Below are 18,230 nucleotides of genomic sequence, written 5' to 3'. Positions count from 1 at the left end.
TCGGAACCGCTGCACGTCGAGACCTCCGGGCCAAACGGTAAGTACAAGTGAGGTGTTCCGTCTCCAATTCTCCGATAATGTGTCGTCTCCGGACAGGATATGATACAGGATATACGATCAGGCCGGAGGGCTGCGGGAGCCGAGCTAAAAGGCGACCATTACGCTCGCGAGCTAGGCTCCTCCCCCTTATTCAGAGTGTTATGTACAGTCTGTGCGCACTTTAAGAGACTGCATCTCACCTCGCCACTCTTCTTGCCAGGTGTAGGTTTATAGGCCTATGTAAGAACCCGCAGCTCATTTGTCATGTGACCCACTTCAGCCTCTCCTCACTTTTTAAATCATGAAGCATAATGGGACTTGAAGGCCCTTTGCTTGAAATATCATAGTAGGCCATAAAACCAAATTACAATCGGCTAGTACACTTCTGTTGGTACAATGAATTTTGTAGTGATGTGCATCTAATAACATTTTTCACGCTCAATTAAAAATATTGTTTTTTAAACTCTGGTGTCTTTTTTGGGGGAACAATTTTCGCGCAAAACACGATGCACTGGAAAAACATAGCTAGGGGAGAAGTTGCAAAAAAAGTGTGGACTTGTTGCTTTTCCATTCTCCTCCTCTTGCTGTACTTTCACTCCTACCACCCTCATCTTTTTTGTTCTCTCTTGTCTTCAGTTCTTCCTTTCATTCCGCCCCATATTTTACACACTGTCCCTCCTTTTTTATCTCTCGTTTCTCTTCCTCCACACAACCCCACACACACACAACCCCCACACACAACCCTTCCACACACACAACCCACACACACACAACCCCACACACACAAACTCACTCACACTACCACCCACACACACCCACCCACACACACACAACCCCACACACACACAACCCAACACACACACACAACCCCACACACATACAACCCCACACACAACCTAACACACACAACCACCCACACACACACACAACCACCCCCACACACACACCACACACACAACCACACTCAACCACACAACCACACACACAACCCCCCACACACCCAACCCCCCACACTCACACACCCACACCACACACAAAACCCACCACACACACAACCCCACACACAACCCCACACACAACCCCATACACACACACAACTCACATACACACAACCCCCCACACACACCCCCCACACACACACAACCCCCCCACACACACAACCCCCCGCACACAACCCCCACACACACAACCCCACACCCACACACACAACCTCCCCACCCACACACACACACAACCTCCCCACCCACACACCCCCCCACACAAACCCCCCACGCACACAATACCACACACAACCCCACACACACACACACACACACACTATCTATCTATCTATCTATCTATCTATCTATCTATCGGCCTCACTCTATCTATCTATCGGCCTCACTCTATCTATCACCCTCACTCTATCTATTGCCCTCACTCTATCTATCTATCTATCTATCTATCTATCTATCTATCTATCTATCGCCCTCACTCTATCTATCGCCCTCACTCTATCTATCGCCCTCCTTCTATCTAACTATCGCCCTCCCTCTGTTAATCTATCGCCTTCCCTCTATCAATCTATCGCCCTCCTTCTATCTAACTATCGCCCTCCCTCTGTTAATCTATCGCCCTCCCTCTATCAATCTGGGCAATCACTCAGGGGCACCACAACATCACTCAGGGGCACCACAACATCACTATGCGCTACCACAGCATCAATCTGTGCAACCATTCAACAACAACTGGTTCAAATATGTTCTCTCAATGTTTCAAGCTTTATTACAAATGTCACAAAAATATGTTAATATTTCACTTCTGTTCTTGTATTTTCCTCACAATAAAATACACTGAACATAATCTTCCCAAAAGTTATTTACAAAAGTTAAAGCTATTGCCATTATAAATTACAATAGCTTTTATTTAAGTATTAATTATTTAAAAAAATTAAAATCCATTGTTATTTGTAATATCAATTCATCTAAGTCACGTAAATACAACACATATTGCTTTACAAATGCTATAGATGTCACATTTGCGAAAGTTAAAACTATTGGCATTGTAAATGACAAAGCTATTAATTTCGCTATTTTCAAAACCAACACATAAATAAAATATTTGTCATTTACAATACCAATAGCTCAAACTTTCCTAATGCGAGACCTATTGCATTACAAATGCTTGTTATTTCTTGTCCCCATCCGCTACGGTTTTCCTAGCAGTGACAGACCAGAAAAAAAGGCATTACACAGTCCACCCTAGATAGAACAGGCAGGGTAATATGCTTCCTACAAAGGCGCTTAGTCCCTCAGGCTGTCTCAGGAAGTATTCCATCAGTGGAGCCAACAGGGGTTTCATTGAAGGAATACTTAAGGTCCGCCTGGCCTTAAATAAGGCTGTGGACCATGGGTTTGGCAGACAGGGTCCTCTGTTGCATTTGGAATGGAATAACCTGTCCGCCAAACTCTAAATCGGGCCCTTAACCTGTTATATCTGTGTTACCTAAGTGATGGTCCTGATGTGGGAAGAGGTGTGGTGCAGGGGCCAGGGCGGCTTACTCTCTAACATGGGGGTTCATGGTTCGATCCCCGGCATCAGGTTAGCCCAGCACATTGTGACTCTGGGCAATAGCTCGCTTAATCTTCCTGACGACCCCCAGGGCATGGACACCTCACCTGAGGTAGCTGTGTGCTTTACAAATGCTGGTATTATTATGTCCTAGTCCTGCTCCTGTTATGGTCTGTGTAGCCTGAAGGATAGCTCTACTGTCTGAGGCTTGAGCTTGGGAGGTCTGTGGAACCTAAAAGATAGCTCTGCTCTATAATGCTTGAGTTGTGCCTGTAGCCTGTGTAACAAGAAGCAGAGCTTTGCTGCCTGCAGCCTGATTTTATAAAATGGGGGTAACCTGAGGGGTGAATGCATGAGCCTGTTTGATCTGTTTCCCCGAAATGATAGTTCTTCTATATGAGGTCCAAGGAAGGCCTGTGACATTGGTGTTATCTGACTGATATCTCTGCTATGTAAGACCTTAACCTTTCTGATGTCACTTAGCTCTAATGTCCCAGACCTGAGCGACCATAATGTGAAGTATAGATAAGGTCTCTATTGAATTATGGGTAAAATATTGCATGGCTTTAGGAATAGAGCTGCAGCCAGTGGTCTGTAAGACGTTAAGCATTTAATGAAACCGTCTGCTATACTTTGGTGTTCAATGGTTATTGATAGAATCCTTTTGGTTGTTTGGTTCCTGTGCTGTTGATTGTATATGTAGAGGGCCTTTTTGGAGCTGACAATCTTGGAATGATCGGTTTGGTATTTTTGTGTCTCTTGCAGGTGCTCGAGATTGAAAGGATCCAGCAGACCTACCTTCACATGCGTCACCTTGAGCAGGTCTATGGCAAGGATGCACCCTACTACCAAAACGCAATAGGTGTAAGAACACCCACGCAGGATGAGAAAGGCCCCACCAAAACTGCAGCTCCCTGTGACCCCAACAATGACAAAAGCTGCACAATCACCGGTTCCCCGCCAAGGGCCGAGAAGGGACCTCCACACTCCCACAAGCGCCCGGATTGTGACTCCCGAGATCCCCGTTGCAGGAACTTACCTTGGAACAAGGGTCGCGGTCGTCTGTGTGACCCCTACCAGGAGCCCAGCTGCAGGCCAGTGCCACGCAGTCGGGGGCCTGAGCGGAAACGCCCTGGGCGTCCACCTTTCAAGGTCATGGAGTATAACTGTGACCCCATGTATGATGTCAAATGCCCACGATCCATGAAGGGTATCCGTCGCCGGCTTCAGCCTAACAGGCACCGTGCTAAAGACTCTATCGGCTCAGCCCCTTACCGCCAAGGACCAAGAAAGGGGCGGCGGAGAGACAAGTTTAAGGGTAACTCCAAACCTAACCTGCGGCAGATCTGACAAGGATGGGTGGGCAAGGGAAGAGCAGTCACGCCCTTTGGGTAATCATGACATTTACAGTTAACTTTCTCAGACCTGGTGCTTTTTACAATCCACTGCCAGGAGACAATGGAGCAGAGAATTTGAGAAATTCTTTTTTGCTGAGGACTTTATTTAGATTTTGGTGGAATGGTTCAGGATGCTTCCTTTCTGGTGGGATGGTGGTAGAGGTTGGGATGTGCATATTTATCCTGGAGGCACTGCTTGCTCAAGAGAAAGATACATCTTTGATTCCTAAGAACACTGTTTAACCCCTTCGGGGCGGATGACGAGCTCAGCTCGTCATGGGCGTAACCTGTGCTACGCGGATGACGAGCTGAGCTCGTCACGTAACGCGTTTTTTTTAAAATCGCAGCGCGCAGCGGGAAAACCGCTAGCGCGCATGCGGTTAACCTGTAAACAGCAATCCCTTTGCACAGTCCACACTTGTGCCATGGAGGTGGGCGGCTTCGAGGCCAAGGCCGGTCTGTATTTATTTTTTGCCCCCTCTAAACTAGCATGCAGGCTGGAAGGAACAATACATTTTGGAGATCCCAATGACATCTCTCACAGTTAACTTTTTTACTTCTTTCCAGCATTTATGAAGACTATTGGCATAAAGTGCTTTAAAACCCATGATTTGCCACAAAGTCCCCAAAAAACTCATGAGGGGAACCGCTGTGGGGGGCGTTCCTTCTCCTACCTTGCCGCCAAATCCTGGAAGCACCTCCCCCTTCACCTATGCACCTGTCCTTCACTTGAATTCAGAAAGAGCTCAAAGCATGGCTCTTCGATCACGGACGTTAGGACCTAGCGCCTACCACCCACCCCGGCGAGACAAGTCATGCGTTATAAGAACTCTTTGATTGATTGATTGATTTTGCAAAATGAAGTCCTCTTTCGATCATTGTTCATAGTACAATGTGCTCTAAATTACACAATATTGTAAAATGGTGTGCAAATATTTGAATTATAGTCTAATACGAATAATAAATATAAAATGCAATGAAATTGAAAGTTTTATCAAACTTCCTCAGGAAAATCCATTTCACCAATATCCTACCCGCCTGCGCTCAGTTGCATATCCTCGTTGCAACTGCGAGTCACCTTTGCCTTGAAATCGACATGAGGTGACCATGTTGCAAACGTGAATATCGAATTGCTATGTTGTGTGCATTAGGTGCATTAATGCAACAAGGCTTGTTGCTGGTGCATTTTGGTGCATTAGGTACAGTGACCATCCCGGAGCTCTGGTGATTGGCCATGCATTTGTGCAACATGCTCAGAAGGCATTTCATGGTGCAGGTTTTGAGGTTTGGGGCCCAGAATGCGTCTTTATGATGAGACGCAAAAGTGTGGAATTTGATAACATATCTAAGTGCCACGGGATGAGATACTTCCGAAATATACTTGTCTGTAGAAGAATCCACTTGTCCCTTTTCGTGCCATCCAGGGAGGTGACACAATAAAGCAGTTTTCTTATTTTGTTACATTATGCTCATATTATATGACATTCTTATAATGTTATGTCAGGGTATAAGCCTCTTTTGCAGAGGAAACAGACACAAGGGTGCATGGATGCCCGGAACAGATGGAAAAGGATGAGGGAAGTGGCTGACAAATATTCTTCAGAACATGTGAGAAAGACATGGGACAAATAACGTAAAAATGTTTCATTCAAGCGATTGTGAGAGCCGCAGAGGAAGCTGGTCTGCGTTATCATCAGCATGCTTGTTTTTCTAAGACACCTGTCAGCATGACTGAATGGCAGCCATTGTGAAGCTTTGTAATTGCTCTCTTTGAACACTGACAGGACACAAGGGCCTGTCCGACATTCTGCATAAGAAGGCTCTGGCGAGGTGTCAGACACAGTATGAAGTTATGTTAATTGTTGTATTTAAGTATATCTTCCACTGAAAGGTCATAACAGCATAATCTAGGATTTGACATGGTCCATGACACTATTTTTGCAAGTCCTTATTATTGATATGCACTAAGGAAGTGCTATTTATATACAATTAATAACAAGCATTTGCATTGTAATAGTTCTCGCATTTGCCAGGGTTTGAGCTATTGGTATTGTAAATAACAATGCATTTTATTTAAGTGTTGGTTTTTAAAACAATATGGGTGGCCAAGGGAAGAGCAGCCATGCCCTTTGGGTAATCATGACATTTGTAGTTGACTATCTCAGACCTAGTGCTTTTTTACAATCCACTGCCAGGGGACCCTGTGGCAGAGAATTTGAGAAATTCTTTTTTGCTGAGCACTTTGTTTAGATTTTGGTGGGAATGGCTCAGGATGCTTGCTTTCTGGTGGGATGGTGGTATAGATTGAGATGTGCATTATTATCCTGGAGGCACTGCTTGCTCAAGAGGAAGATACATCTTTGATTCCATAGAACACTGTTTAACCTGGAAACAGCAATCCCTTTGCACAGTCCACACTTGTGCCATGGAGGTGGAGGGCTAGGAGGCCCAGGCCAGTCTGTATTTATCTTTCGCCCCCTCTAAACTCTCTTCATAGCTTGCAGGCTGGAAGGAATACATCATTATGGAGATCCCCATGACTCCTCTTACAAATCTATTTTTTTCTTTTTCCCAGCATTAACAAAGACTACTGGCCTGAAGTACTTTAAAACCCATGATTTGCAACAAAGTCCCAGAAACTCATTAGGGGAACCGCTGCAGGGGTCGTTTCTTCTCCTACCTTGTCGCAAAGTCCTGAAATGACCTCCCCCTTCAACTACGTACCTGTCCTTCACTTGAAGAATTCAGACAGTAGCCCAAGGCATGACTCTTCGATCACGGATGTTAGGACCCTGCGCCTGGCTCCCTCCAAAGTGACAAGACGAGTGTTATAGAACTCTTTGATTGAGTGATTGATTGATTTTGCACAATGAAGTCCTCTTTTGATCATTGTTTATAATACTATGTGCTTTAACTTGGGGAGAGGAGTTGGCTTAATGGCTAGGGCGTTCGATCTTGGACCTGGGGAACTGGGTTTGAGTCTCGGTAATGACGCTGAGCATCCTGGGATTCTGGGCAAATCACTTAATCTCCCCGTGCCTAAAAAAAATGAATGTGTGTCCTTATTGTGTGGCGTTTTAAGCTCCGAGTGACTTTTCCTGATTCATACCCTTATATACATACAATTCAATTTCCCCTTATATAGGAAATCAAGCCCTTATTTACTGCTACCCAAATACAGGCATGGCTACTTCCACCCGTACCAAACGTCACAACGACTTCTTGGAAAACCAGCTTAAGCAGTCAGGGACTTCCCCTTGCTTGAATATTGATTTCTCCATGAACTCAGTTACTTTACAATGAACAACTATTCCCCAGTGGTTCATTCATGACGTTCATATGCCTGACTTTACGTCAAACTATGGCATTCCTAAACACCTTCAAGGTATAAATATAACTTCACTTGTTATGGCAAACTATGGTGGTTCGGAGCAGTTCGAATACCTACTTGCCAGACGCAGCTCACTACAGCAAGTGAAGAAGGAAGCCGACTCTCCAGCTGATGCACTGATCAGGAAGCTGCCTTTCTCCTGCCGAGAATCCAGCTCCAGTGTTTCCGGCTCCCCTTGCGGGTTGTTGGGAAATTGAGTCCTGAGACAGAGATACCAGACCTCTTTCATTCTAAACCAAGGTATGGAGCTGATTAGAACCTAGAGAAACCTTTGGTAGATTCTTGGCAAAAGAACTAAAACCTATGCTACACAATACTTACTTCTTCCCTCATACTAGACTTAGGTTGGGGTCATCGGGGTAGGCGTATTTTAGAAGCAGCAGTTTAGTATTTTAGTCTGGTATTTATGTATGTATTTTTATATGGCTTAGAAACCATACAATGCGCTTACAGTATTATTTCATATTACTGTTTACGCTGTACGCATTATACTTTGCAGTCTGCATAACAATTGTAGCGGTTCACCTCTCTTGCATGAGAAAGAAGACTGTTCAATAAACCTTTTATTGAAATCACCCGTCTCACTATTTCTCTGCAACTCTGTAGAAATGAAGCATTCACAATTGACTGAGTGAAATACTTATCTATTGTTTCCGTGACTCTGGGAGATATATTCTTATTCTTGGGAAACAAAGTTGTCATGTTTATGCAGTTTTCAGAAACTAATCCCTTCTTGTGTATTCGAGAAAGTTTGCGGGTCAAGTTCGCCCTATATATAACTCTGCAAAAATAAAAAAAACTTCCACAGTATTGTTGTAAATTGGCAGCGATCGGGTTAGCGTTAGCAGAAGCCATCCTGTATCTAGAGGCTATCTTGCCCGTTTTGTGTAATCCATTTTCTATTTCTGTCAGCCATTTTGTATGCCATGTGCTACCTCGTGTTCACCATATGCTCTGTCCTACCTTTCTCTTAACTGCTCCTGAAATCTGCCTAGAGACGAGATATATTTAGCATCTTCCACCTTCGCACATGCTCAGTTGATCTTGCAGCTGTCTTTGCAGCTGCCACTAGAATGTTACTGTCAGGATGTGTTTGCCAAAAACAACCACTGTTAGCTCCTCCCACTTGTTGACTGTGCATTTGCTGTATGACCATATATGTACCTAAAACCAGCATTTTGTACTTGTACCACCTTCATTTGAGCCCCTGTGTGGGTATAAAAGGACCAAGCTCCTTCCATTCAGTGTGCTACTTCATACATTACCGAAGGGTGTTGTGTGAATGTAGTTCCACCTCATGAGGTTTAATAAAACTTGTATTTTCTATTCCAGTTTCTGTGCCAACTTCTATTCTATGGTCTGAGGACTCTGTGCAGAGAAGGGAGAACCCCTAGCACTGGTAGGCATTGCTGAGGCCCACTACTACAGTATTGTAAAATGACGTGCAAATATTTGAAGCATAGTCTAATAATAATATTAATTATAAAATAGAATGAAATCGAAAGTGTCCTATACAGTGAGAAAACACTCTTAAAAGTTTTATCAAACTTACTCAGGAAAATCCACTTCACCAATATCCTACACGCCTGCGCTCAGTTGCATCTCTTCCTTACAACTGTGAGTCGCGAGTCACCTTTGTCTTGAACTCGACATGGGGTGACCACGTTGCAAACGTTAATATCGAATTGCTATTTCGTCGATCGTTCTATAAGAAAGTTGATTGTGGACATTCAGGAAGGCACAGAGCAGGAGACAGAATGCAAACTGCTTACAAAGCAGTGCCATTGTCCCTCCAGCAGGCTCAGGGCTTTGGTGGAGAAATGTGACCAAAGTGCTCTTTGGTAACTCTGTAGTTAAGGTGGCATAGAGCATTGCAAGAAGGATGTGGAAAAGGATCTGGTCCAAAGTGAATGTCTTGGGGGGTGGGAGGGAGGGAAGGACATGTCGCGAAACCACTGAACCCCACAAAGACTGGTATGACTTGAAATGGGCAGTCAGTGCATCGGACATTCATTATATGACACACACACACACACCTGCATGTTGGCATGCGGCTGGGTGAAGACAAATAAGTTCAACGTACTTTTTACTCAGGAGAGAAAATGAAGACCACTAAATAGGAGGAAATGACTCGAAGAAATTTATTGAAGATAAAACTAATGTCTATGTATGTAACCTAAAGAAAAACTGCATGAGTAGAAAGGGCCTCATGTACACAGGTGTTTGGTGGCTGCAAAAGCTGTGATTTGCAGCAATATAGGGTTTGCGACTTTAAAACACCTCAATGTGCGTCAAAGCCCTTTCATGAGTCCGAAAATTATTTCTGGCTCGTAAAAGTGCTTTTGTGATCCTTTATGAATCACACATTGGAGAGGGGCCTGAAGGAGGTGTCCCACCCACCCCATTTGTAATTTTCAATGGTATGGATCAGGGGTTTATGACCACAATTGCAGTTGGATACCATTTATCAGGTACTAGCCCCTATATTGCCCTGAAATCGATTTGCAAAGGGAATTTTGTTTCTATGGAACGGATTCCTGGGTCAGCTTCCACTTTGGGGATCTCGACGGTGGCCCTTTTATCCTTGAATTTTTCCCAAACGAAACATTTTTTTAAAAGCAGCATCTGTGGCTTTATTAGTTATGGGTTGCTTTTTAAAAAAGGGTTCCTGTATGAGAATGCAAATGCTGTCCTTTGCAGTCCTCTATTCCCGCATTGGTAGGAAATCAAAGGAGGTTGCTAATTGCGACTCCCTAAACATTATTCAATAGACAGATCATTCCGTGACCCCCCTGGATTGTTCTATGTGTAATGTGATCGTTTAGTACACAGGGTGCATCACAAACCGCATTATCATTCACAAACCAGCTTGACGACAAATTGTGCATGCCTGGTCATCACATCAGGCCATACATGTGACTGCACTACTACTCCATTTACTACGAGGAAGTAAGAGTAAAAGAAAGCGAAACGAAAGCTATAGGAAAACAGATTCTTTCTTGTGAATTCTATCCCTTCATTCACATACGCGGATGTCCTCGTAGAGCCCAGCCCTCAGAGTTACTCAAGTCCCATTTTGCACTATTAGATCTAAGAGAGAGAATGTGAAGTCACAATTTCACAACAAGCATTCGCAATGCAATAGGTCTCGCATTAGGAAAGTTTGAGCTATGGGTATTGTAAATGACACATTTTTAGGTCGAAGCACGACCTGCATTCAATGCGTAAGCATTGATTGCAGTCAGCTTCGACAACTATTGTGACCCATATTTGGGAATGTGGACAGCAGTGTGCCACGCGCTTTCCCATTGTCAGTTTTCACCACGGGAGCGAGCGCGCTTGCGCAGACGCACACACAGCCCCTGCTTTCGCCTGGCTTGCATGCAAACACGGCGCGCACACAGCCAGGCCCCATCCTCTGCACACAAAGGCACGCGCGCACACACACACACACACACACACACACACACACGCGCATGCACACGCAGGCACACACATGCAGGCACACAGCCCCCCCCTTACCTCACCGGAGTCGGACTTGGGCTCGCACCATCTGCCAAGGGAGCCCCGCAGAGCACTCGAGCTCCTCTGCCACTCTACCAAGAAGCGGAGCTCTCCCCATAGGCATGGGGGACCCGCAGTCTCCCCGCTGGTCTTCACCCGGGCCCCCTCCTGGGACCCGGGACTTCATGTGGCACTTCTCTTCTCCGGGCTCGCGCTCGTCCAAACGAAACGAAACTGAAGAGTGGCGCGCATGCGCAGGTAGCCCCCACCCTCCCACTGCTCACAGGCCGGCAAAGAGCTGATGGCAGCGCAGGACTGGTTTTTAGGTCGAGTAGTGTCTTTCCACTGTTATGGAGCCCGATTAATTGAGATAAAGCCGTTATACAGTCACTGTGGCCGTTACCAGTAAGTTGGGCATTTTGAGGATCTTCATTTAAAAAAATGATGCATTTGTGCGGTCATGGCGGTTTCATGCGTCAAAATGTGTTACTGTAAGGGTAAAGGTGTTATGTAATCTGAAAAGAATACGCAATTATACGGGCATCGAAGACTTTATACCCTGGCTAACAAAGTTGCGTGCCCATAGTAATGATAGTGTGACGCTATGCAAATTTCTTTTAACATGTAACACAATCAAGTGTGTGTGAATAGATGTGATAGAGCGCGCGGGTCACCCGACCAATAATTTCGCCACTTCTGGCTTCGGGCCCATATATTTCAAATCACCATATACATTGATCAGATGACCTCACGCTCTGCTATCAGATATTTGTGAGTTCCCTTCGTTATTCTTCAGCGTACCCGACTTACCATCCACCGACACGGGTACCTATGACCACCATGGATCAGGGTGCTAGCTGTAAAAGGAAAGGCAGCAAAATACAAACCCAACCAAAATACTATTCAGTACCTATGTAAAATGACCACGGACAACTGGAAGTTTTAAAATCTTTATCTAATTTAGTAAATTTCAGAAATAATCAAATTCACAGTAATTAAGCAATCAATAATCAGAATAACAGAAAGTACATAGCTGAATAGGAAATAAGTCAGTGCAACCATTTATAGACTAATGGAATCCGGACACACTTAAATGAAGGATCAGGAATTAGAACGTTTCAGATGAATTACTAAAGATGGGATAAGCTTTGATTAGGACTAGTATTCTAGAATTATTTCAAGGGAATAAGACATGAGTTCGGGACATTTATCTCTATAGGAGAGTCTGTAGAGAGTGACACGCTATGCTTTAAGGCAAAAGTTCTTTAGACAGTTTAAGTAAGGAGGTTCTAGACCATATCAGGAAATGACAAACTGCAATGCAAAATATAATTTCTAACAGGTAGGGCAACATAGGAACACGTTATGAACGAAATGCAAATGACTTTATGATTCAATGGTTGCGGAAAGGCATGGAAAATAAACATATGCAAAAGGTATGTCTTTATTAAAGCAAAAGACAGAAATATAGGAAGGTGCAAGGTTTCAGAGTTTCAGAGAAATATTTACCTAGACTGGTGTGGAAACCAAACCCTGGCCACGGGTCAGTTAAGGACAGGAAACCCTCAAGGAAGGATACCCCTCAATGGACAGCAGGTGCAGAAGGGACACCCAGGACAGGACAGGAAACCCTCAGATTAGGAATCAGGACAGGACCTCTCGGACAGGACCCTCAGGACAGGACCAGCACCCGCAGTTCGGAAGCAACGCCTGCGCTCCACCCTCTCTGCAGCTATCGATCAAGACCCCGATTGGGTCAGCGAACTCCCAGCAACATGCTCCGCCAGCACTTTAAGGTTTAGTAAAACCTTAGTCTATGGTCAATTTCGGACAGAGTGCTCCGCAGTACTCTGTATCTTCAGTCACCTATTGAGTGCGTTGGGTCAGTGACAGGTCAGCTAAACCAGACAAGTCGGACAATTTCCCTAGGTAAACCCAGGGTAGTTATACTGTTCTGGGACGGTGTACCACCCCCCAATGTTGCAAAGTGTCAGAATCCCTCAATTTGGATTGGTCCTAAGGTAGGCTTTGGGTAACACACCAATCAGAGTAGACTATTTGGAGGCCTACTTTGCATTTCTGGGTACCGCCTAGCGAGATTGGGGTTCCCATGAGAAAGTCGCACAGAATACAATGAAAACTTATACATTTGTAACAACATAGGGACATTTGCTCCATCCTCCTGGGTCAGAGGTAGCGCTCTCAGGAGCCTCTTGACTGTGGTTGCCAGCTGGCTGTATTCCACGGTCCATGATTGACTCTGGCCTTGTATCTGGAGCATGCGCAGAAAGGACCTTCAAAATGGCTCGCAACCCATTTGGACCCACATATCCCGTGATACATGAAAAGTAAGCGAAAACAAATTAATACATAGAAATAAATGTATGTAAACACATCATTGGTCTTGTACTTCAAACTTATCATTATAAAAATATACTATGCAATTGAAATGTTAGCAACATATACACACTCACAAGAGCATTACCACATTATTCACGAAAGCTGTGTATTACGCATGCGCACCCTTTCCCTCCAAAACTTATTACTACGTCAGGTCACGTGAGTGTGACTGACGCATGCGCAGAAGCACTTTTCAAGCGGCGGCCATATTTTAGAGACATTGTTTAGTTGTATTAGGAATACACGTAAGCAAGCTTCCTCTACCTCATAAAAATATAAAAATAAAGATTAGTAAGACGTACAATTTATTAATTTATTACACACGGGCGAGGTTCTTGACTCGAGCAAGTCGCGATGCGAAGCTTGCTCTATCAATCCCCTCTTTGATGATATTTACTATCATCACAAAAATAATGGAACCAGATGCCAACTTCTTCACACTTTATACAGCTCTATCTCTTCCAACAAACGATCCAGCTTCTCTTTTTCATTTTTAGTAGGGTGAGAATTTTTCACCTTTTTGTATATCTGATTATTCATTTCCTCTAATTCAACCTCATCCACACTTCGTTTCACTCCTCTGGCATTCACTTGATGCTTTCCGGTGTGTTTACGACACTTGCAACAGACAAATATGAAAAATAGGATAAGACCTATAATTCCAATTGGCATCAGTACCTTAAACAATAAGCTTTTACCTAAGCTAGCAAACCAATGACCTACATTTGAGAGACCATCTACCAGTCTCTTCCAGGCACTGTCAACCTCGAGTGGTTTGAGTTCCTTTTCCAAATTAGTAATGTTTTTCACATATCTTTTGAGCTGCACACTTTTGTCCGGAATATAAGTGCAACAATGTTGCGCCTTCAACATCCGGCAGACTCCGCCCTCTTTTGCTAATAAGGTATCAAGAGCAAGTCTGTTCTGCAAAACCATTGATCTGATCGCAACCATTTCGGTATTGACCAGCAGAAATCCATGAGCTGTGTCAGTAGACAACACATCCACTATAGTGGACAATTTGCAAATTCTGTGAGTGTTCAGAACCACTCCCACTCCAGGTATCAGTGCACTGAAAATACTACCCATTATTTCACCTATGCTTTCTCTTTTACTACGCACTAAGCCATTAGTATTTTCACTGCTTCCAGCAACTTTGTTCACATGGTATATTTTCGGGAAGACAATGCCAAAATAGCAGCTTCCATACCAGTGATCCGGCAATTTGAAATAAGCCTTGTCCCCACATATATAATAAATTCCAGGAAACACAGGCTCTGACCCATTTTTGAAACCCCAACCTCCAATTACCTTGTAATTATGTTCACATTCACTGGAACCAATGAAAAGTTATTATAGTAGCTAGTCTTCTCGCGGTGAAGACATAGCTTTCCTTTCTTTTCAAAATCCAGCAACAGAGCAGGACCCGCCCCACCATTTGAGGTGCCTTCCATGTTCTCAGCCCATTTTGGCCTTTTCTGTGTTTTGTCATCTGCCTTTCTTTTTATTTTTATTCTCCTCTTCTCTGCCATGTTCAGGAACATCTTTTCCTGCTCACGCAAAGAACAGGTCAAGTTATCTCTGTGTGCGTCACCTATGTCTATATTACCTATAGTCAGGAAGTATTCGCCCATATAGCGAGTAACGTCACTTTTAGTATGTACAGGATTCAAGTTCCCAGGTATAGGAAGTTCAGAAAAGATCACGTCATTGTTAGAGTAATAGTACTGTAACGGTCCTCTTTTGTAAAATAAGCTTGCTAAAATGCTACAGGATATTCCATATGTCAGGGGCAGGTGATGGTATGTCACGCCTTCAGCCACCGAGGTAGGTAGCTTCATGCAGACATAGCAATCTTCAATTTCCATAGTCTCTACATAGTGTATTAACAAGTTTGCGAAAACATTTAAATGCGTTCTATTCTTTACTCCATGATAATGTAGTCCTCCCTCATCTGATGTTTCTAGGTCTCGTTTTGTTTGTCTGAGTGCTCTCTCATGTATTGCTACACTTTGTGTTGTTAGTTCTTCAGTCTCAGTATTTACAATCTCAGTAGGGTCAATATTAGTATTTTTGCTCACCGCAAAAGGAATGAAAACTGTTAGTCCTATCCAAAGTAATACCACTACAACTATACTACATACACATACCTTGCAGCACGTCTTGCAACGACTGCAGCTAGGTCTACCATTCACGTTTGAATCAGACATTTTGGCTCAGAAGAAGTTTCTCGACCCCTCTTTGTGTCTTTACACCAGTAGCTTACTTTGTGCAAATTCACGGTGGCTCGTCTTCTTCTTCGGCAGAGTACTCAGCGACTGGTTCTCCGTCGCTTTCGTCAGTTATATCAAGATCTTCAAATTCTTCCAAAACGAGCGTCCATTCAGGAGACTTGTACTTTTTGTTTTGTCTTTTTATTCGATCACTCCTTCTCTTGGAAGTATCTTCTGGTTGTTCTGCTATGCGAGCACTTCTTCTTTCTTCTGCACGTTTTTCTTCTACTGTTTTTATTCTCAGTCTCAATTTCTTTATGTATCCAGGCTCAATGTGCTTTCTTTTCTTAAGTCTTTTAGTTGGTACCGAGACCTCGTTCTCTTCTCTTGCCCTTTTATTTTCATTAGTTTGTGGCAATTCTGCTTCTTCTATTTCCCTTCCTGTCTCACTAGTTCCAGGACTTGCATCTATTTCTTCTGCCTGGTTACTAATCTGGCCTTGTTCAGGAGAATTTTGTTTTTGCTTTTCGAATGTCTCTGTTTCTGTTTCCTGAACACTTTCTCCTAATCCTATCTGATCCTGTTCGAGCACTTCGTTCTCTTGAGTTTCTTCCGCTCAAATCTCTTTACTAGGTCTGATCTGTCCCTTTTCGAAATCAGGAGTTAGTGGAGGAGTATCGATCACTTGTTCTGTCCCTGTCTGACCTTCTCCTTCCTCAGTTTTGATGTGAATCTCAATACCCTGAGGTTCTTCGCCTGTGCCTTGCTTTTCCTCTCTATTCCACTCTCTACCTTTCAAAATTCGTTCGCTTGTTCTGATAGGGTCTTCGGTAAGGTCAATCAATGGTATCCACTCGTCCGGCCATATGCTTTGCAGCTCGTCATCAGCTACTTCTGGACCAACCTTTGGGAACCCTTCAGCAGTCTGGACTCTTGGTAGCTCGTCATCAACTACTCCTGGACCAACGCCTGCGGACCCCTCAGCTTGACTGGTACTGGGCTGTACGTCGTCAGTTACTTCTGGTCTTGCTTCTGCAGGCCCCTCTGCTGGACCGTCTTCTTCTCCAGGCGCTTTGTCGGGTTGTACCTTCTGAGTGTGGCTGGCGTGGATCCAATGGGGAACACCGGCACACTTTACTGCTGTGGTCGTTACCAGGATCACTTGTCGCTTCTCTCCCCACCTCGGTTCCAGGCAGCTCGACCGAGTATGCTTCTTTATTTTGACCCAGTCTCCGGGAACCAGTTTATGGAGAGGAGTCGTTGGATTGGCGACGGCGTCTACTCCGATCTGGCGAGAGATATAACGCACTTGGTCACCTAATCTCTTGCAGTATTCAAGCACCAAATCATCAGTAATACTCAACAGTTTGCTTCCTGGTACCCATGCTTGTCTCATCACTCTTCCCATCAAGATTTCATGAGGGCTCAGGCCTGTCTTTCGGTCTGGAATACTTCGGAGTCCCATCAGAACCAGAGGCAGGGCCTTTACCCAGGTCATGCCAGATGCATCACACAATTTCGCTAGTCTTGTTTTGATAGTCCCGTTTATTTGTTCCACCACTCCAGAAGCCTCTGGATGATATGCACAGTGGAGTTTTTGCGAGATCCCAAATGCCTGACAGAGTTGGTCGATCACCTCATTCTGAAAATGTCGGCCTCTATCTGATTCAATAGTGACTGGAACCCCGAACCTAGGTATCAGTTCTTTCAGTAAACACTTTGCTACTGTCAGTGCGTCACTTTGGGGAGTAGGGTAAGCTTCCACCCACTTTGAAAATAGGCAGACAATGACAAGGACATAACGCTTCCCTTCACAACGTGGCATGGTGATGAAATCAACTTGTACTTTCACAAAGGGACCCGCTGACCTCCCAATTTTCCCTAGTTCCACCATTGTTCTCTTGCCTGGGTTCATCTTTTGACATGACAGGCACCTCTGGCAGAGGGACTCCGCTACTTTCCTGAACTTCCTGCTATACCAAGTCTGTTGGAATACCAGAATCATGGCATCCCTACCAATGTGTGATCCCTCATGTATCAATCTCGCCATTGTGCCAAGCAAGTGTCTGGGTAACACAGGCATACCATTTGGGCCCAAGATGACACCATCCTCTCGTCTTGGTCTACACCCTTCTTCCTTCCACTTCTCTCTCTCTTGCCAGGGTGCCGCCTGCTGCCATTCTCTCACTTCATCCCATGTAGGCACTTCTTCAAACACTCGAAGTTGGCAGCTGGTTCCAGGCCCCCCCCGTTTTGGATTTATGATATATCGATCTCTGGCGCATAATTTTGCCACTCGATCCGCGAAATCATTTCCCAAAGATACAGGGTCAAAGTCCTGCTTATGGGCAGCGCACTTGACCACTGCCAGTTCCTTTGGTAACTGGATTGCCTCTAAAAGGTCTTGAACAACTTTTCCATTTCGAATAGGGGTACCTGATGAGGTCAGGAACTCCCTCTGTAGCCATAATTGGCCAAAGTCATGCACAACCCCAAAACAGTACTGACTGTCAGTATACACTGTTAGGCGTACGTTTTTCCCCAATTTGCAAGCTTTTATCATCGCGATCAATTCGGCTACTTGTGCAGACTTTACTTCAAATAAATAACCTGCTTCTTCAATTTTGGTTAAGGAGACTACCGCATAGGCAGCACTCAGGCCTCCTTGTTCATGTCTTAGGCATGAACCATCCACAAAAAATTCCAAGTCATGTTTAGGCAAAGGTGTTTCTTTAA

General features: G+C 44.4%; 1 protein-coding gene across 1 annotated transcript in view; it reads left to right on the top strand.

Annotated features, from left to right (window-relative positions):
• LOC144799734 (uncharacterized) overlaps positions 1-7,949 on the top strand; it is a 147,723-nt gene extending 139,774 nt beyond the window's left edge. The window contains exon 3 of the mRNA XM_078671252.1: positions 3,355-7,949. Coding sequence (XP_078527378.1) covers positions 3,355-3,939 — 585 coding nt within the window. The 3' untranslated portion in view covers positions 3,940-7,949. The remainder of the gene's footprint in view (positions 1-3,354) is intronic.
• The last annotated feature ends 10,281 nt before the right edge of the window (positions 7,950-18,230 follow it).

This window comes from Lissotriton helveticus, chromosome 12 (genome assembly GCF_964261635.1).
Source record: "Lissotriton helveticus chromosome 12, aLisHel1.1, whole genome shotgun sequence".
Lineage (NCBI taxonomy): Eukaryota > Metazoa > Chordata > Amphibia > Caudata > Salamandridae > Lissotriton > Lissotriton helveticus.
Note: the sequence above shows the minus strand (reverse complement) of the source record. Positions and strands in the feature narration are given on the sequence as shown.